We start from the raw sequence: 20,659 nt of genomic DNA, 5'->3' as shown, positions 1-20,659 counted from the left end.
TATGTGCACCAACCAATATTACCACAGTGATGTGTGGAGCTTAATATCTCAGCACAGCCCTTTTATTTTTTACCTCCTGAACCACAAAATCTAAATTAGCCAAGCCAACTCTTGAACTCATATAATATGTCCATTTAAGGACCATTTCTGAAATTAAACAATACTGTAGTAGATAAATATGGTTGTTTTTAGTGTTGCGACTTCCTTTCAATATTCTACACTTTCTTTTTAAATGGCAAACTTAGGGCAAGAGTGGTCGAATAGAAGCATTTCATCAAAACGAGCCAAACTGAGATTATATGCCAAAAACTGAAGAGATGTTATTTTTCTGCTGCGGCCCTCCTGGTTCTCCGGTGCACCTGATCCCCCTTCGAGAACCACAAGTTTAATCAAATTTTAATAAAATGTTGTTTTTATGGAGAAAGCTTTAGAGCTTTGTTTTTGTACCCTGTAGCCTAACCTTCCTGTCTGGTGTTACTGTCATATCATTCGTATGGCATTTTTCAACTCACCATTGTATAATATTCTAACCGAATAATATGTACCTGATCTTAGCATCAAGTCTTTGATTTAGCTTTTGGAGAAGTGTGTGAAGCCTAAGGCCCACGTAAAAACAAATGTAGGAGGACAGACAAGCATTTCTGAAGTTAACAGTGGAACTGGTGAACGTTTGATTGCATTTTTGATACGTTTATGTTATGTCAGCAGGTCACGTAGAACTTAGTGTTTTAGTTGATACCAAAAGTGATGGATTGTACACATATTAAAGTTCTGACATGGTGTTTCTGATTAAATGACCAAGCCTCAAGTCAAAATTAGTTAAGCATTTGTAAACTGTGGTTAGTGAATAAATGTAGATTTGTACGATGTCACAAGTTTAACAATCCATATGTGTGTTTTTCATCCAGCCAAAGCGAGCGGGAAGAGTTTGAGACGGAGTACAAGCAGAAATATGAGAGGGAAAGAGTCCTGCTCACAGAAGAAAACAAGAAGCTGTCCAGTGAACTAGATAAGGTACAGTACCCGTTCATACTGCATATGTACTCAATAAAACAAAAATCAGTGCGAACACACACATTTTATAAACAAGTCGTCTTTCTCACCTTCTTTTTGTACATTTTCCCTTTTGTTTTCTCAGCTTTGTAGTGATCTGTTTATATGTCTAAAACTCACATCACACACACACAGAGGAAAAACACAATACTTTAACCCCAGGTAACCCCTCTCAGAAAGCTCAAACTCTTTCATCACATTCCTCCTTCCACCCCCTCTCTCCCGGCTAATGCCAAAGAAATCACTGTTCAATATCCCCCGTAAAAACACTGTGTAGCCTCCTACACAGTCAGATGGAATGACTCTCTGGATTGTGCTCTGTTGACTTTGGAAATGGCTCTTGGAAGTTTAAAAAGGCCCCCAATTTAAACAGTGTCTAATAAGCTGAGACATTTTGACATATGGAATAAAATGGGAGAGTGTTGTTTTTAAAGTCTGCAAAAGATAATGTCTCCGTGAAAGAGATAGAATGTATTTCAGTTGTATCACTGCAGTTATTTAATGTGTTGTTCTGTTGTTTTACACACTGATAAATGATACGTCTTTAGCAATTCTATTTTTAAAAAGCTCGAGGACAGATTAGATCTGTCTGTAAGCTAGTCTTAGTTCTTCAATACGTTTTGGAGAGGGAAAATATTATTGTTTGACTAGTGTTATCTGTCATGGGAGCCAACACATTACGATACTGTTAGCCTAGAAGCAAACGCAAACCACTCTATCTTCAGTTCTGACGCGTTTGTTTTTGTTTTGTTTTTTTAGTTTTTACTGTGGGAGAATGAGGGGATACCGCTCAAGTTTAATTTTCATAGTTGGCTGGTTTGAATTGGTAATGAATGTGAAGAGAAAGATATAGAGATCAAGACAACGTTAAGATTGAACACAAACTATTTAATATTCTCTAATTGTTCTTTGACCTCCTTCCTCGTTGCTGCTCGTACGATTCATCAGACCCTTTTCCCCCTTTTGGCAACTTACATTGCTTTATATTCATTATTAGCAAAACGAAGGTCCCAAGGTTGCATTTAAAGTTACGTAGTACGTCCGATTACATTTTTACTTCAGAATGTCAGACTCAAGAGCATCAAGAATGAAAGAGAAGATAAAAATATAACAGGCATTTCAGTCATGGCATTTAATCAGATACATACAGAGGTAATGATTTGACATCAATACAAAATCTGAAGCGGTCAGGCCAGCCCGACAGTCGAGATAAATTAGATAGTGTGTTCCATAACAGAGTTCACTGTTTGGGTGTGATACACTGTTGAAGAATAGATACAAAGATTTCTTTGGTACATGTTTGTGTGGTTCTAAGTGTGAGCAATCATTTCATCATCAGCATAATTACACCTGGGCAAGACTCTGAACCACATCCATGGAGAATCTTGTCTCATATTGTGATTTAAGTTGGGCTAAACTTTATTGAATATAGCACTCGATTTGGTGTACTCCTCTCCAAAAAGTAAAAGTCAGGAAAGTGGGCACTTCATCTACTGTGTTTGAATATATCTCAGTGGCTTCCAGCCTTTTCCATAACACTGACAATGTTCTACGACCTTCAGCTCACAGATACTGTAAACAGTTTTTAGAAACCAGCTTTGGGATTGGACCGCAGTTGCAAGACGGTATTCAAATAACTCTCTCATTACATCACAGTACTGACGAGATGCAAGGCACCAAAAATGTGCCCACAAAGAAAGGTATTCAAGCAAACAATGGGCTTTTAGACCTGCGTGTGCATTCTGTTTTCCTGAATCCATGGTTACATCATTAAATGTTTAGTAGAAAGTGTTTGTCTTGTGTGATGCATAATCTGGATCATTAAATGTGTCCTCATTAAGACACTGATTCATTTTACATGTGTGTATATATTGACCCAGTCATCATTTTCAAGGCTGATCACCTTCACAGTCACACAGCAAAAAAATCTAATCTAAACTAATCTGTTGGACTCATTAGGCAGTATTTTTTTTATTTTTTTTTAATGCAGTATAATGCTGTTGAGGGATATATGTCAATCTTTTTACTAGGTGCCAGACGTATAATGACAGCTTTATGATTCCACACTTTTAGTGTTATGTTTAATATAATAATGTTTCCCATGTGTGCTTTCTCCCCTAGCTGACCAGCATGTTTGAGAAGCTGAGCAGCTCCAACAGGCAGCTGGAGGATGAGATGAGGGAGCTGGCTGATAAAAAGGAAAGCGTGGCTCACTGGGAGGCCCAGATCACAGAAATCATCCAGTGGTACGCACACAAAACTGAACGCAAACACACGGCGACTGTTTCAAATGTCCCAAATTCTTCCTGAGGCATATACAGTACTTGCCCACTCATGCTACAACGCAAAGTGAAAGACGACTGTATCCATTCTCGCAAAGTGTGAACAGACACACGTACTCTATGTCTAGTAGTGTATTGGGTTCCTTACAGTATAACTGCAACGTTTCTCACATACTTCTCATGATCGTAGAGCTACTTGACCCTCCCTTCCTCTCAGATCATTTCCCACTGCAGCTGACACCTCGCCAGCTGCTTAGCCTCCCTCTGTTGGACAAGCCTAGAGTCTTTACATAGCACACATACCACGCACGCACGCACGCACGCACACACACACACATACACACACAGAGTTCGTCCATCCAGACACAGAAACACACACCAGTGCAGGCACAAACACATTCCAAACATGCATGTACAAACACTGAGTCTGGAATGTACGTTTAGGAAAATGTGGAGATCACCGTGGCCCCCTGGTGGCAGTGGTGCCCTACTGCAGGGGAGAGATTAGGCCGCAGGATCACTTAGTTGGACAAATATTATATGTAATCTACTTATCGTGCCTTTTTATTCACGCTTAAGTTTGAAATGGAACATTGTGTCCTAAACTGCACAGTGTTCTTGCAGGGAAAAGTCATAGTTTTTTTGGGTGGCAGCTTAAGTTCATGCTTTTAATACTGTTTATTCTGCCCTCGGTGTTGGGGATTAATAATATACCCAAAGCCACCTATACACTAAATTTGTGTCCTTAACTGCACATATGTGTGTGTAGTTAATGATGTGTAAGTTCTGATGCATATCTTTTGTAGTGACAGCACCTAAAGAGCATACAGTGATGTCACTTTGTCTTAAAGGCAGAGTTTACACAATGTGTTTTAATTCCTCCTTGTGAAGGATGTTTGTAAAGAGGTTAACATAACTTTAGGTTATTAAGTACAAATTTAGATTTTTAACCATTGATGGATAAGGGTTTGGCGTGTGTATGCATATATAGTGATTGCAAATATGTGCGTTTGTGTGTGTTTGCTGCAGGGTGAGTGATGAGAAGGATGCTCGCGGCTACTTGCAGGCTCTGGCCACCAAGATGACAGAGGAGCTGGAGGGACTAAGAAACACCAGCCTGGGAGCGAGAGCCACGGTAAAACATACTCACGGATAAGTAATAGATCGTAGATGTAGCATTCTCTCGTTATACACGTTAAAATTAATGAAATGTTAAATGAATAAAACTGCAGCAGGTCCTTAATCTCTCCAAGATATTTAAATGAAAACTAGTGCGCCTTAATTGACATGTTTTCTGTTCTGCTTATAACTTTTAAGCCGACTTGGCTGTTTACTTAGTCATTTACTAACTCTTTTTTCTTCTTCACTGTTTTAGGACATGCCGTGGAAGATGCGACGTTTCGCAAAGCTGGACATGTCGGCACGTCTGGAGCTTCAGTCGGCCCTGGACGCTGAGATCAGGGCCAAGCAGGGCATCCAGGACGAACTGAACAAGGTCAAGGCCAACAGCATTTCCACAGAATGGTACGGACACTTCATAATACCCCAATATATTAAACTCCCACTTTTGAAAGTTTTTGTATGCCTTCATGCCAGTGAGCTGCATAATGTGGTTGGACACATTGTTTCTCAGGACGACTGTTTCTGTGGATGTACTTTATATATTGTATGCATATCCAGTACAGAAACAACTTGAACCAATTTCCTCAAATTTGGTTCGCTTAGACTCAAGAATGATTTAATTAAAATTTAGTGGTCACAGTTGAGTTCAAGATCAATCCCACCACATGTTTTTGGCTTTAACTCACCATGTTATAGCAAACGTCTGAAAGAATGTAGTGATGAAGTGATGACATTTTCTACATAAACGGTCAGCTTTGCTGTGCCATTCAAAGAGTTTTATTAAATTCTTGAGTCTGAACAGACATGGACGTAAACTGTTGCTTGACTGGCTGGTGGAGGCATGTAACCGCTAGGCTGAAATTCCTCTATGAACCACAACTGAAACATTTCTGATGCATGATTGACTCTGATCCACCAGTAAACTGCAGGAGGTGGAGATTAAAAACCAGGAGCTCCTTTCTGAGATCGAACGGCTGAAAAAAGAGACGGAGGAGCTGCGGCTACGAAGGGGTAAATATGACAATAAAAAATACATCTTTAGTTATTTCCACAAACTCAGTGGCCTTACATGTTATGATGCAATGATTTATGTGCGCGCTTTTCCCTTTTCTCCATTGTGTGCTTTGGATGAATGGACACTCTGAAATGTTTCTTAGGGGATTACCACAGTAAAAGAGGGTTATGCCCAAATTAGAGGCTTTTGCGTCACCTCCCACATCTGACAAATGAAATCATGTGCTATGTACATGAAAACGTATTGTTACGTAGGTCATATGAAACTTCCCTCAGTTCTTAGACACAGGACATGTGACTCATTTGTTTAAGTCGGCCTTTGATGTTCTAATATCACAGACTCAACCGCTGTTGTGTTATTTGTTCTGTGTCTATAGGAGTCAAGCACCAGGATTCCCAGAATTCCTTCTTGGCTTTTCTCAATGCCCCCACCTCTGCCCTGGACCAGTTTGATGTAAGTATTCAAGAACGGAACTTCTCAAAGGAACCAGTTTATTTAAAGAGAAAAAAACTGATGCAGCTTAGAACTGATGATAAAAAAAAACAATGATTAGCTTTGAAATCATAAATCTCACTATTCTACTCATTGTGTTACATTTCTGCTTTTATTATTTTGTTCTTTTGTTCACATGCATTCTTCTGTCTTTATATTTGTTTTATCTCTTTGGTTGTTTTCCTGGCATCACTCTGTGGTACATCAGGACTCTTATTCCTCATCCTCATCTTCTTTAATTGAGTTTTGGGAAGATGTAAGTTTGTCATGGTTAGGCCAAGGACTTGTGTGCCTGTGTACATGTGACAGTAGCTACAGGGCTGTTAGAATATGTCCTAGATGTGAAAGACAGTCTGGATATCGGTGTGTTTCAGTGTTACTATGAGGAGGAGCAGATCCACTGAAAAAATGTCAGTCCTTCCACCTCCTTCCAACAAGGAATCAATCTTATTTTTCTTAAAAACAAGTCAGAATTTGTTTCCAGTGCTCATCATGGTTTCTGCCATTATGTCATTGCACTAAAATCTTAAAGTATTTAATAAAATACTTTAATAATCTGATGTGACACTTAATAGAAACACTTGTGAAGGTGGACATTCTTACAGTGAGCTGCCCATGTAAGTAGGTGTTTGCTAGGTCATAGGTTAGTGGACTGTTTGAATGGCTGTACTTTGGCTTACTTGTCTTAGGATTGGTATGAATGGAATTAAAGTAACATCATTTGTCTCCGTAACCCTTTTCCGGCAGACCCTGACATTTCACCGTTCTCTGTACTGATTTACCCAAGCTGCTCCCTCTCCATTACCATGTGTACTCCTTCCATTAGCACTCATCCGTCTCTTTTCAGTACTCATCTCAATCCTTGTGGACACACACTAGTTTAATACAGTGCTTCCCAACCACCAACTTCCTGAGCCCAGAGCAAATAAACAACTTTATTTAATCAAAGAAGTATTCTCATACATGTGTTCAAGAGAAAATAAACAATCATTTTGTACATTTATACAGATAAAGTCAGAATTTTAAATAGAATTAAGGGGAAATCACTAAAAGTATTTTAAAAGAAGTTGGTTAAGACAGTTCTGTCAAGATGAAATGGCTTAAGTTTCTGCAGCTTATTGTAAGAAACTTGTAGAAAGTTACCGGAAACTTCTAGTATTAATGTGACATTTCACATTCTTAAAGTATTGGTCCTAACTGACCAAGATTAAGTGTTAGGCATTGGGAAAAACTTGTCATTTGCCTGATGTGTATGCAGACTTAGAACTCTTGGTTGGGAACCACTGGCCTGTTATAATCCAGCCTTCGTGTCTGTCCCTCAGTCCGTTTTAAATATGTGTTTTCAGATCTGTTAGACAGTCTTTCTGATATTCATTCATCTCTGTGTCTCTGCCACTCTCTGCCTCTCCTCCTGCCACTGAAGCGCTCGCCATCCGTTGGCCCGGCTAGCAAAGGCAGACGTGTAAGCACCATCACTGCACTCTGCGGTCCTGTCAAGCCCGCGTTTAATTTGTTTGTGATTTCCTATGTGTTTATTGTGGCTGTCTGATTGCATGGCGGGGATCCTGGAAAGCTTGTTGATTTTATGTGCTGTGGAAGGGATTTGTATTTTTTCTGTTTATATGTCGCTGTATTTCTGTGTGTGCTGCCTGTGTTCTGTGGTGACTGTGTTTTGTTTTTTTTTTTCTGTTGGTGCAACTTTGTGAATGGCCATGCATGGTTTGTGGTGCTTGTGGTGTTTAAAAATAGCATGGTCATTGGGCTGCAGTATGTTATAATAGCAGGGGGTGCAGCAAAGGTGTGGCTAGCTTATTTGGAGGTTCAGTGGACGACCACAGTATCTGGTTATTTTTAGATTTTTCTTAGTGTATTACAGTATGATGCTTGGTCTTCTCTGAAAGCATGGATGCTGCATATTATTGTCTAGTTTATCCTGTTTAACTAACACTTTTTCTCTTTCTCCATCCCTTCCCCCTCTAATCATCCACTCTATTTTTGCCTTACTTTCCTCAACTTGTCCATATCTCATCATCCTTCCTTTCTCTCTTCCTCATCCTCTTCTCTTATGCTCTCAACTTCCTCTTTGCAATTCTTTTTTCCTGTTCTTACTTTTCCCCGCCCCCCCCTCCCTCCCCTCCCTCCCCTCCTTCCTGCCTCTGCCCCCTCAGGTGGACTCTATGGATAACTTCACCCCATCCAACACTCCATCTCGAGAAGATGACCCCAAGTCCCACCTCAAGTCCCGATCACGTTCACCTTCCATGGCTAGTGATATGGAGCCCATAGAGGTCAGAGGATCTTTGAGTCTGTGCGAGACACTGAAGTATTCACCCACTAGTCCCTGTTCCTCCAGCCGTGCTTTTCTTAGGATAAGGAGACTTTTGAATGACTGCCGGTTGACTATTTCTTAACCTTGTTACCGCTGCATCCACAAAAAGATTAGTTGGCTAGCTTAGCATTGTAACCCTCCCTTAAAGCACATACGCTTGGCATGTCGAGGAACGGCAACATAATACTTCCAAATATTTAAATGGACAATTTTATCATTACATGTTTAGCTGAGCCTCTGCTACTCACAAAGCTGAGACTGTCAGCTAGGTTGTCCCATGAGGATTGGAAGTAATTCAGTTAGGCAGAAATTCGAGGAAGCAGCAGTGATAAGAAGGAGAACAGTGAGGCCAGCAGACTCCAATCTAAATTGAATGTAGACGTGTTCTCAGACTGTTGTTAAATGTGGTGCGGCAACTAAATATCAGCGTCCTGTCTGGGACCTGTGGTTTGCATTTTTAAGGATTAAATATTAAACAGCATTGTTTTTCTATAAAGGAGCTTGTGGGAAATTGCAGACAGTTTGTCAATGCAACAATCCGTGCTTCGGCGATCAATATGAAATACTGTGTCACCTTAACTTAGATTTTCTTGACTGAGCCTTTTCTTTGGGAGCTATAGCCTGTTTAACCTACACTTTGGTGCTAATTTAATAAACAGACCACAGCCACGATGATGTGTCTCACTGCTATTTGTTTCTGTTTTTGTTTCTTCTACTGTGCAGTTGATAGACCATCCGCCTCGCACAGTCCAGACCCCCACCATGCGCTCTGGAGGATACGGCAGCATCGGACGCTCCTCCCCTAAGGTTAAACAGTTTTACTGTACAGTCATTCTTTACTGATAGAAAGCTGTGCCTCATGTTTTTCTGTTAAAATAACCACAACTATGTCCCTCTTGCTCACTGAAACTACACAGCCCAAAGCACATCAGTTTGTGGTGAAGTCATTCAACACACCCACCAAGTGTAACCAGTGCACCTCCCTCATGGTGGGACTCATTCGTCAAGGTTGTATGTGTGAAGGTAAGAGAAGAACAACAGGGAAGGGAATAAAGCTTGTGAACTGCTCAACCTTGTAGACGATGTTGGATCTCTTAAACTCACGCAAAACATTCCGTGAACTGCAATACCTGTTTTCAATGTCTCACCTGTCTTCATCTGTCTCCACCTGTCCTTGTTTGTCTAGTGTGTAATTTCTCCTGCCATGTAACCTGTGCGGACAAGGCTCCAGCTGTGTGTCCTGTGCCCCAAGATCAGACCAAGGGCCCCCTGGGCATCGACCCCCAGAGGGGTATTGGCACCGCGCATGAAGGGCACGTCAGGGTGAGTGACCATGACTTTGGTTTTTGGGTTGTTATTGACCACAAATATTGACACAGTGAAGTGAACACTCAGAATAAAAGAATGCAGCATGCAGACCTCAAGAGACCCACTGGTTTGAGTTGTTTATATGAGTCTGAAACCAAATAGACTTGACTTCCACTCTCTGTGCTGTCTTCCTCCACTCTCACAGAGGTAAACATGAAGCACTGTTTATGTCGGCCACTTGTTGGAGGCTGTGTACAGTAATAGAAAGGCTCGCGCTGGTCCAAGTTTTCTGATGCTAACCATGTGTAACCATGTGTCTGTTGTAGATACCCAAACCAACGGGGGTGAAGAAGGGCTGGCAGAGGGCAATGGCTGTGGTCTGTGACTTCAAACTGTTCCTCTATGATCTGGGAGAAGGAAAAGCCACGCAGCCGAGTGTAGTAGTCAGCCAAGTCATAGATATGAGGTAGGAGAAATACTCTCTGCTAAAGTATCCTTGAGAAAGACATTGCACCCTTGTTGCTCCCAGACAGGCACTGGCATGTGAATGTGTGTGTGTCTGTGAGAATAAATAGATGTGTCATTGTCTCTGTAAAGAGTTTTGTGTACGAATAGGCAAAAATGTGCTGTACAGAACAATTACCAGCTCTTCATAATTATTAGAAATAGGCGCTAAATGATGTGTTAAACGTGTTAAGCAGTTAATTAACCATTGAAGTTTTTTTTGTAATGTATATTACATAACTTTTGCCTTTTGGCAGTGAAAGTAATTACCAAACACTGTACTGCAGATGTGCACGTGTGACACATGCCTGCGTTCTACGGTGGCCTTGTCCTGTCAAAGGCACATCAGTTGCTATCTGTGTCTTTCCTTTCTATTCAGGTTCTTTTTTTATCTGGAACATCTGAATTTATTTTTTAGATCATTTCCTAGTTTGTTTCAGTCCTGGAGACCACCAGAGATGGTCTTTCAAAAAATTATAGAACCCAAGTTACATTCATATTCCCTGTTTCTTCTGTAGTCTCCGCTGTATTCCTGTAGGCTAACCCGTCTGTGTCGCGACAGTTGCTCCTCTATCTCCTCTATCGCTAACTCTGACAAACAGTCATTGCTACCTCACGCCAAATTTAAAACTGTAGTACTCTAGTATTATTAACATTCCCTCAAATGTGTACAGATGTACAGCTGACCATTCAAGTACAAGGAGCAGAATATTTTAATTAGTGAATACTGTTAGAAGTGGCATTGTTTTGTGTATCTAACCTGTGACCATATTCTCTCATTAAGGGATGAAGAGTTTTCAGTCAGTTCTGTCCTGGCCTCTGATGTCATCCATGCCAGCCGCAAAGATATTCCTTGTATATTCAGAGTGAGTGCACTTCACATCTTCTGTTGACATGCTCTTCTCTGCAGTAAGCGTATCTCCCTGTAAGATGTGGTCAAAGTTCTATATCACAATTTGTGATGTCTTTCTGATTTAATTCCTGGTTTGTTTGATTATTTATCAAAGTACCAAAGTGGCGTATGTGATGTGCATGACATTTATTCAGGAAAAGGACGCAATGTGACCTTTCCCTCTTTCCTCATCTCTCCTCAGGTGACGGCGTCCCAGCTCTCCCCCTCCAGTAGCCACAAGCCCTCCATCTTGATCCTGGCAGACAGCGACCAGGAGAGGAACAAGTGGGTGGGTCTCCTCAACGAGCTGCACCGCATCCTCAAGAAGAACAAGCTCAAGGAGCGCTTCGTCTACGTCCCCAAGGAGGCTTACGACAGCACCCTGCCGCTCATCAAGACAACACAGTCTGCTGCTATCATAGGTGGAGTATATTAGAAAATTAGAAATTCACAGAAACCACTGGGACTACAAGAAGCAGTTGAAATATGTCACTGCAATTAAATGTACTTTCCTCCTTCCTTGTCTCTTCATCCAATCTATTTAGAGTCATTGTCTCGAAGATAGAAAGTTCCTTGTTCATGTGAATGTAGTTGACCTAGAAACAGCCATCTTTTTCTATTTGTAACCAATTAAATGAGAGGGAGCCTCTGGGCCCAGATGTTTGATTATTGCCACGTTTTGAAAATAGAAGCTAGCAAGCAGAGTGGAATATTTCCTGCTCACAATGCCCCCTCTGTCTCTTACTGGCTCTGAAATGACCGTCTGGCTTCATTTGCTTTGCCCTCAGATCACGAGCGTGTCGCCCTGGGCAATGAGGAAGGACTTTTTGTCATCCATGTCACCAAAGATGGTAAGATCCACTTCAGAGCAGACAGATTCAAACAGAAGATTAACTCCTTCTGCCTGACTTTTGGAAGAACTTTCTATTCTCGTCTTCTCACTTGTCACCTCTCCTTTCCTGTTTTTCCCGTGCTCTGCCCTACGCTCTTCCTCTGTCCTCAGAAATAATCAGAGTGGGGGACAACAAAAAGGTCCACCACATAGACCTTATTCTCCAGGAGCAGCTGCTGGCGGTCATTTCTGGCAGGAACCGCCATGTGCGCCTCTTCCCCACGCAGGCCCTGGACGGCCGCGAGACCGAGTCCTACAAGCTGGCTGAGACAAAAGGCTGCCAGACTATCGTCTCCGGCCCAGTCCGTAGTGGCTCTCTCACCTGCCTCTGTGTGGCCATGAAGAGACAAATCATATGTTATGAGGTCAGAAACGTTGCCTGTCTTATACAGAATGTGTTGAACACATTTTTTATCATTTGAAATGTTTAATGTAAGGGATTTAAGCTAGAAATCAAATTATCTCTGGCTTGTTTAGTTGATGCATCCTCCTAATAGCTCATTACATGTTTTAACCAGTTTTTATGTTTTTTGAAATTCCAATTTTGCAGGTGAACAAGAGTAAACAGCGTCACCGTCGACTGAGGGAGCTGCAGGCTCCGGGGGCAGTTCAGTGGATGGGTCTGCTCAGTGAGCGTCTTTATGTGGGCTACCAGTCCGGCTTCATGCGCTACAGGTACTCCATTAGTTTACTGCTGAATCTAAATACAGTAGAAATGTTTAGTCAAATTGGATCATCCTGACTTGATGTCTGTGAAAACCCCCACAGTGTCCATGGTGACATGTCCCCGGTCAGTCTGCTCCACTCAGAGGACCACACCCTGGCCTTCATCCCTCAGCAGGGCCTGGATGCACTCTGCGCCGTGGAGATTTCTAGCAAAGAGCTGCTGCTGTGCTTCAGCGCCATCGGAGTTTACGTGGACTCTCAGGGCCGCAGGTCGCGTCAGCAGGAGCTGATGTGGCCAGCTGTGCCCAATGCTGCCTGTGAGTGTACAAGTGCTGGTTTAATGCAACTGTTTTTATTTATACAGATGCGAGATCTGTGTACTAAGTCTTGATGCTAGTAATGGAGTGGAAAGCAATGGAGATTTAGGTTGAGGTGTGAAGTGTTGTGTTAACTGTTATTTTTCCTTTTGTTCAGGCTACAACGCCCCCTACCTGTCAGTGTACAGCGAGAACGCTGTGGACGTGTTTGATGTCAACACTATGGAGTGGATCCAGACCATCCCCCTGAAGAAGGTCAGCATCTCTTTTGAATGTGACGTGACTGAAGTTTCAGAAGCAATAGAGAGAACTGGAAGCTTCTCTGGCTCCACCTAGTGGTTTCTTTGTAAACTCAGAATGAATCACTTCAATAAAAGAAATGAACGACTGATGGTGGATTTCTCTGCTTCTCCCTCAGGTGCGACCTCTGAACATCGAAGGCTCCCTGAACCTGCTGGGGCTGGAAACAGTACGCCTTATCTACTTCAGAAACAAGATGGCTGGTGAGTGAAAAACTACTCCACTAAAAACATTTAAAACAGGATTTAATATTATTTTTAAATGTGAATGTGTTCTAGATCTGCTCATTCAGTGGCCAGTGAATAGTCCTCTTTTACTCGTCTCTCTTTACTCTATGGGAACATGACATGTTATATTGATATCCAATTCTGTTAAGTTGCTACTCATAGTTCAGTTAGTATGGTAGAAGGTAGTAGTTGCTATTTATTTTAGTCTTGATAAGTTGATATTATGAGAAAAAGGAAATTGAAGTGTCTAAGTTTCAACTTCAAATGTTGCCTTTTCATTTAATGGTCCCATTTTCTCAGTCAAAGTAAGACGGCTCACAGTCACAGCTGTCACTGCAGCACTTGAACTCAAATGCACAGTTTTGTTGTCGTGCTGAGGCTCCTTATAGTTTGTTGTTTGAAGTGAAACTTCACGTCCCTGGAGCTGTGGCGCTTTGTAGTCGTCCACGTCAACACGCATGTGGGTTTGTTGTGATCTTTCAGAGGGTGATGAGCTGGTGGTCCCAGAGACGTCAGACAACAGCAGGAAGCAGATGGTGCGCAGCATGAACAACAAGAGACGCTACTCATTCAGGGTGCCTGAGGAAGAGCGGCTTCAGCAGAGGAGGTACCTGCAACACAAAGCAGCACATCCCACCACGTATACAGCTTAATGCTGCCTCTTTTACAGCCTCTAATGTGACCAGTATATTTAAAATGTTTGCTTCACCACCGCCTTCACCAGATTTTTCCTGAAATCTTCTGATATCAAGTTAGGTCCCAGACACCATTTGTTCTCCTGCACCAGTGTTTGCATCACTGCATCACCACAAATGCTGAAGGAGCACCTGTGTGCTCTTTGTCCTCAAAATATAATTCATGTTTAATAGATGAGAGAAGAAGAGCAGCTTAGTTCCTCTTTATCTGCTCTCCTGCACTCACTTTGTGCAATTGTGACTCTGAACGTCTTTTTTTTTTTTTTGACTCCAGAGAGATGCTGCGAGATCCAGAGATGAGGAACAAGCTGATCTCCAACCCAACCAACTTCAACCACGTGGCTCACATGGGACCGGGAGACGGCATCCAGATCCTGAAAGACCTGCCCATGGTACACACGCTTACACACACACACACATACACTACATGTTAATAATACATTACACACACAGTGTCCTCAAAGGAGCAGGCACGAGACAAACCCAGACACAGAACCACAGCGTGTTGAAGATGTGTGTGTTTGTACACGCCCCCTGCTTCTGCTGAACCATCTCCCCTTCTTTACCCTTAAACGTGTAGCATGGCAGCACCGTGAGCAAAGAAAGTCGTCCACACTCCATTTACTCCCTGCTCTGTAAACTAACTGTAACAGCTCTTCCCGCCCTCACGTGGATCCATTCACCGAAATGTGATGGTCCCGCTTCCCCTGAGCTCTCCTTCGTTTACGAGTCCCTGCATGTGTGTCGTTTAGGCCAAACCCCAGCAGTGAAACCACACACATGATGAGCATGTATTTATAGCTGTGCGCCCTCCTCACTCCTCTCCCTGCACTGCACTTTGTCTCGTGTGTGCGTGTGCGTTTGCTCTCTGCGTGTTTAAACCAGAACGTCCGTGTTCAGGAGAGCCGTGCTGGATTCAGCGGTTCAGTCAGCATCCCCTCCCTCGCCAAGAACCGGGCCGAGCCGGGCCGCTCCATGAGCGCCAGCAGCGGACTGGGCATACGTGAGTAACAGCAGCCCCGTAAAAAAAAAACCTCTCAGAAGCTCGGCCGCCTCACTGGAGTGCACCGGTTAACTTGGCGTTTCGTGCCTTCCCCCTCTATCCAGGCCCGTCCTCTCAGAACGGCAGCGCTCTGCGCAGGGAGCTCTCTGGCGGAAGCTATGGCTCCAAACGCCAGACCATGACCTCCCCCTCTGAGAGCTCCCTGTCCTCTGGGGGAGGGATGGACTGCGGGGACGCTCCGCTCTCGCAGTTCGACAGAGAGGTCAGTGAATTCATTGAAACTGAGCATACAGCTTCATGTACGGTTGACTAAACGCTAAAGTGCTGCCTCTTTCAGAGTTTTGGAACAGTCGCCCAAAACTAACTAATTGTGTCTGAGTGACGTAATTAAATTTTTGCTAATCAGGACACATGATTGTAATACAGAGTTAATGTCAACCCGGCATCAGCCTCGTATGAACAAGTCTAAATGGAGATCACGATTGTTTCCTTGTGACTATAGAAGTTAGACATGAAATTATCGCTAGATCCCATATTCCCCTCTGGAAAAAAAAAAAGAAGAATAAACTCCTCCCATCAGTCACAAGCATCCCGACATCTTTGTGCAGACCTCTCACCTCATCCCACCACTCCAACCAGCGTGTTAGCTCCCTGTCCAGTCAGTCAGCCTCATCCTTCTCCACTATAGAGACTGATTCCTGCTTTAGGTTTACGTCAGACAGGTTGTCTCCTCAGAGTGACACGGTGTTTGTCGTGCTCCTCTAACAGTAACGTCTACCTAGAGTCAGACCCTGGTGACTTACTGTCGTTCATGGAGTTAGCATCTGTGCCACATTAATCACAAACCAGCATCATGTGAATAAGAACTGTCAGATACTATCTACAGTAGCTTTTACTTCCACCCCCCCCCCCACCCTCAAACCGCCTGCCATTCTCTGTGTGGCTCCCCATCCCCATGGCCCATAAACCTGGACACTGTCGACTCCATTTCTGCCCCATCCCTCGCCTCCCTCCACCCTTAACCCAGCTGTACCCCGCGCTCCCCGCCTGCTCTCTCCCACCCCAGCATGTTGTCTGTGGGCTGGGCGCTGAGTCTGAACTCTCCTCTGCAGTGGCAGGCAGTCTCACCGTCGGAGAAGACCCCTGATCTGAAAAGGGCTTTAAGGACCCTGCTTAGTAAGATGAAGGTAATGTGTACAGCTGCAACGACCCCACACACCTGAGAGCACCGTGTCACTCAGTACGCACCCACACGCAGAACACAGTGTATCCGTTACTTCCAGGCCGACACTTTCGGTAGCATGAGGTGCGTTGAAAAAACACGTCACTGGGAATCCGCCGGCCCCACCCTCCTCCCCCCCCCCTCCTCTCCGCTGCACCATTTCAGCCCCGTCACATCAGCGGCATTCTGATGGTTTGTTGCATCCGTCACGAAGCATCAGCTGCACCGTCGCCGCGTCACCCGGCCTCCGCGGCCGGGTTCGGACGCTGACGGAAAGGTGCAGCGCTGCTTCCCATCGCTGCCCAGTCACAGAGCATGTCTCCTTCCATGCCGCTCCCTGACGGCCGTGTTTCTAACCAGGAGATGTCCGCTTCAGAGCACAACTAGGCCACAGGCTCAGGGTTTGAACCGGGATCTGTCGGCATTAAACAAACGAGGTGATAACTGCACAAAATCTGCATGGTTTGAAACCCGATGTACGTTTGAAATTGCTGGTTGGTCACCACACAGAAGGGACGTTTAGACATTGTAGCTGGGCAGCACTCCTCAATGTTCCCTCTCATCGGGATGTTATTAGAGCTAAGAGCAAAAAACACAGCTGCCCATCTACACTGACTGGTCAAAGGCACTGGTGTGTGTGTGTGTGTGTGACTGTAGCAAATCTATAAAAATGTCACGTGTGAATATCAGTGGTAGGGTGACTGTGCTCTTTAAGGGACTGGATGGAAACAGGAGCTGATGACTGCACACGAGTCTCCACTCAAGCGGAAGACATTACACAGCACAGAGACTGTTACGGACGTAACCTGCGGATGTCAGACACACAGACGGCTACATGAAGGCTGATGGGAGTCATACTGTACGACCTGAGTACAGTATGAGGTTAAACCCACTCAGCCCCCCGCCCCTCCCTCCATCTGTCCCGCCTGCATGTTTGTTTTCCTTCAGCCGATCATTTCAGGTCAATTGAGCCGTTCATCTGCTGATGGGGTGGACTGTAGTGGAAGATGAGGTGGGGGTGGGAGCCGCAGCAGATTGATAAGCAGAGAGAAAGGCTCCCGATGAAGACCGACACATGTGTAGCTGTTAGTTAGGGGGGAGTCATGTTAAAATATGCTTAGAGCTTCGTTAGCGCTCAGACACAGGCCACATGTGACTCAACAGCAACAGCAGACTTAACAAATGACAGGAGGTGATTTCCTTGGAAAGAAGCTGCTTCTCATTTCTGTTTTTCCCTCCTCTCCTCATTTGTCTCCTCTCCACCAGGACTCGGACTCGCCCCGTCACTCCACGGCCTCCAACAGCTCCACCTTCAGCAGCCCTCCAAGTCCGGCCTCCCCACACAAGACCAAGTCCCTGTCCCTGGAGAGCACAGACCGGATGGGCTGGGACACATGAGCCCCCCCCCCGGCAGCCTCTCCCAAAACCAACCCCACCGACCGACCAACCAACCGACCGACAGCACAGGACTCCGAACTCTCCTCCTCGACCGCAGCCCCCCCCCCCCCCCCCCCCTCCCCCTTCCTCCCCCACCCTTCCCCTCCCTCCCCACTTCTGAATATTCCCCCCGTCACTGCCCAGAGAACTGCACCTCCTGTCTGCTCGCTCCTGATGAAACATTCGTCCCCACTTCACAACCAGTTCGTCTCTCGCCACGACGGGCAAAAACACTAAAAACGTCTCTCTGTCGTCTGTTTGAGGGAGATTCTGAGGGAGAGGGTATCTTAAATCAGCGGTGGTGTATTCCAGGGTGCAGATTTGTGTGTGTGTGTTTGAGAGGAGCTGGTTTGCACTTGCCAGCGCGCGTGCATGTGTTTATGCAGAAAGGGCGTCAGATATAGGAACGACAGCCTCCCGTCTGGGCTCTTGTTGCTACCAACCGACACTACTCGACCCCCATCGATTCATTCAGAGACTCAAAAACCTCACCATGCAACACTAAACGAAGAGGATTATTATTGAGAGCAAATGATTTGTACTTGTACATAGGACCCGTTGGGTTTCAGGGGACGATATTTTAATTTATTTATCAATCTTAGACAAGGAAAGGGAGGTTTGCTTCTTGGCAGCCTGAAGCAGACGGGTGGAGTTTAAACCCCTCCTCACTTCCCACGGTCGCTTTCTTTCCGGGTGCTGCAAAACTAGAAGACGGTTAAAAAAAAGAGATAAAGAAAAGAATGAGTTTTATTTTGCTCCACATACTAAGTGCAGTGACTTTATAATATTTTTTATTTTGACCATTGGCAAAAAGCTCCAGGCAGCGGCTCTCATGACATCATAACTTCAGCTGTGCTACTCTCTTCCTCATTGGTCCAGTGCGAGTGGCATCACGTGTCCTCCATCGTAGTTCCAAGCAAACTGACCAACCATCACAATAATGTACATAGGTTCAAAGTAGAGAGTAATATATGATAAGGAAAATACTATAGAGAACTACACGGGAAAGAAAAAAAATCCTCTTTGACTTTTATTTGTTTTCTTTTGAGTGATTTCTGGGGTTGTATTCACACAAAAAAGCCATTTTAAACCACTTTCTTTTTTACCGATTCATTTTAGATTTGTTTGTTTTATATTGTTTGTCTGACACGCGTTGTGTGTGTTTTTTTTTTTTTTTTAATTTCCCACCTGGTTTGAGTGAAGAAGCTCACACTACTGGCCGTACTGTAGAGTGAACACGTATCACACACGTATGTGCACACACTGAGGCGGCGTCGCTACGCCTCCTCCTCCTCCTCCTCCTCTTCCTCCTCCTCCTCCGACTGTGTCTGGGAGGAGGTCGTTCAATCAGCGGTTCATGTGTGTGTTTCTAAACTGACTGTGGATGGAGAAGCTCAGTTCAACCAAAAATGGACAAAAGAGGGAGTCGTTGTTTGGGTGACGTGTCGATTAAAAGCTACATTTTGCGAGAGCTCTTGATTTAAAACAAAACACTAAAACGAGAATGTAAACACTACAAAGCGGCGAGAAAGTCGGCACTTGGGTTGGTTGCTCGTCTCGGGTGAAATGACCTCAGTGCTTCTTGTAGGAAGGACGGGGCTGGAGCTCCACTCCTTTTTGAAAGAGCGTTCGACGGCGCGTCGGCTTCTGGCTGCAGAGCGAGGCATTCGCAGCAGAAAAAAAAAAAAAACTGTTCCATCTGTTCGTCTCCTTCCATTCACTGTCAGACTGAAAGGCATTTCACCTGAGGAGACGCTCACAGGGCATAATGTGACAGACCTGGAAAAAAAATGCAACAATGTGGTTAGAATGTGGTCTTATTTGTGTGCTGTGGCCTGCTGCTGGGGCTCTTCAGCGCGATGCTGCAGAGGGGTCGTAGTCCTTGTCGAAAGCCTCCGGGTCAGACTGCTCCGTGCTATATTCCACTTGTCTCGTCAGAAAGGGAAAAATGCTTTGGTGGTCATTCCTGCCGATTCCCCTGTTGAAACCAAGTAGCTCTAAACAGCCCATTCCATTGTTTTTGTATCTTATTTTATATGAACAGAGAGGTTTTATTCCAAAAACATCTTAGCAAACGTTTTAAGCTACAACTCTCCTTTAGTTCCTGCTGGAGTTGATCTGTAGAATGTATTAGCTGGAGGGGAGGGCCTCAGCCAGCTGTTTTAATATTGGCCAATATTGTACAGACTAGCTGATCCCAGATGTCCCAGTTTGCGGAGGGAGGAAAGGGAAACTCAGGAAATGTCAGAGCCAATGAATTCTTTTCATTTAGGTGAGAGCGAGCGTGTTTCGTTTGATGCGGAGAGCAGGAGTGAGTGAGGGACGTGGTGTAGCTGTGACCCGGGTGGAGACGGCTGGAAGACAGGGCGGCGAGGACTAGACGATGATGTAATGTTTCAGGGGTGAAGGGTGACAGGTGGTTTGACGGCTGAGGTGCCACATTGGTAACATTTAAGTGGAAGAAAATCTTAAAAAAATTAAATAAAAATATTCAATCGCCTTTGCATTTCAGTGAGGTCTTATCTACAGTACCTTCTATATTATTTTGCTCTTTCATATCATATTACACTTTTTTCTAGGATTGCTTTGTAATAATTTGTACAGTTTTGCATGTTATAGATGTAATCATTTTTGTTTTCGGTTTGTTGTTTTACTTGGACTTGCTCCTTTTTGAACGGTTTGGGCGTTTTACTGAGGATAACCCACTACAGGTGATGTAGATTCTTTTTTGCACAAGAAATATTTAAGGTGTAAGGTCAAAACAAAAAATAATGTATGGAACTGGCTGCCACACTGATGTGGAGAACTCATTATATTAACCTGACTCCGATGTATTTCAATAAAGCGGAGCGCTGTTACAAATACACACCCTGAGCGTTACTGTGTGGTCATTTCATCTGCTC

General features: G+C 44.2%; 1 protein-coding gene across 9 annotated transcripts in view; it reads left to right on the top strand.

Moving 5' to 3' along the window:
• cdc42bpab (CDC42 binding protein kinase alpha (DMPK-like) b) overlaps positions 1-20,622 on the top strand; it is a 66,722-nt gene extending 46,100 nt beyond the window's left edge. For 2 of the 9 annotated variants that reach the window (XM_047573720.1, XM_047573718.1), the window contains exons 18-44: positions 909-1,014; positions 3,175-3,299; positions 4,365-4,470; positions 4,711-4,859; positions 5,377-5,468; positions 5,849-5,925; positions 6,173-6,220; positions 7,388-7,426; positions 8,133-8,252; positions 9,017-9,100; positions 9,211-9,316; positions 9,480-9,616; positions 9,928-10,067; positions 10,890-10,971; positions 11,200-11,419; positions 11,786-11,848; positions 12,001-12,254; positions 12,440-12,564; positions 12,658-12,872; positions 13,030-13,127; positions 13,291-13,375; positions 13,883-14,006; positions 14,369-14,486; positions 14,980-15,097; positions 15,202-15,359; positions 16,210-16,284; positions 17,586-20,622. In XM_047573720.1, the coding sequence (XP_047429676.1) occupies positions 909-1,014; positions 3,175-3,299; positions 4,365-4,470; positions 4,711-4,859; positions 5,377-5,468; positions 5,849-5,925; positions 6,173-6,220; positions 7,388-7,426; positions 8,133-8,252; positions 9,017-9,100; positions 9,211-9,316; positions 9,480-9,616; positions 9,928-10,067; positions 10,890-10,971; positions 11,200-11,419; positions 11,786-11,848; positions 12,001-12,254; positions 12,440-12,564; positions 12,658-12,872; positions 13,030-13,127; positions 13,291-13,375; positions 13,883-14,006; positions 14,369-14,486; positions 14,980-15,097; positions 15,202-15,359; positions 16,210-16,284; positions 17,586-17,717 (3,196 nt within the window). In that variant the 3' untranslated portion in view covers positions 17,718-20,622. The remainder of the gene's footprint in view (positions 1-908; positions 1,015-3,174; positions 3,300-4,364; positions 4,471-4,710; positions 4,860-5,376; positions 5,469-5,848; positions 5,926-6,172; positions 6,221-7,387; positions 7,427-8,132; positions 8,253-9,016; positions 9,101-9,210; positions 9,317-9,479; positions 9,617-9,927; positions 10,068-10,889; positions 10,972-11,199; positions 11,420-11,785; positions 11,849-12,000; positions 12,255-12,439; positions 12,565-12,657; positions 12,873-13,029; positions 13,128-13,290; positions 13,376-13,882; positions 14,007-14,368; positions 14,487-14,979; positions 15,098-15,201; positions 15,360-16,209; positions 16,285-17,585) is intronic. The other 7 variants (XM_047573719.1, XM_047573722.1, XM_047573723.1 and 4 more) reach the window with 7 other exon arrangements.
• Positions 20,623-20,659: the final 37 nt, after the last annotated feature.

Source organism: Mugil cephalus, chromosome 21 (genome assembly GCF_022458985.1).
Source record: "Mugil cephalus isolate CIBA_MC_2020 chromosome 21, CIBA_Mcephalus_1.1, whole genome shotgun sequence".
Lineage (NCBI taxonomy): Eukaryota > Metazoa > Chordata > Actinopteri > Mugiliformes > Mugilidae > Mugil > Mugil cephalus.
This window is presented reverse-complemented; position numbering and strand designations above follow the sequence as displayed.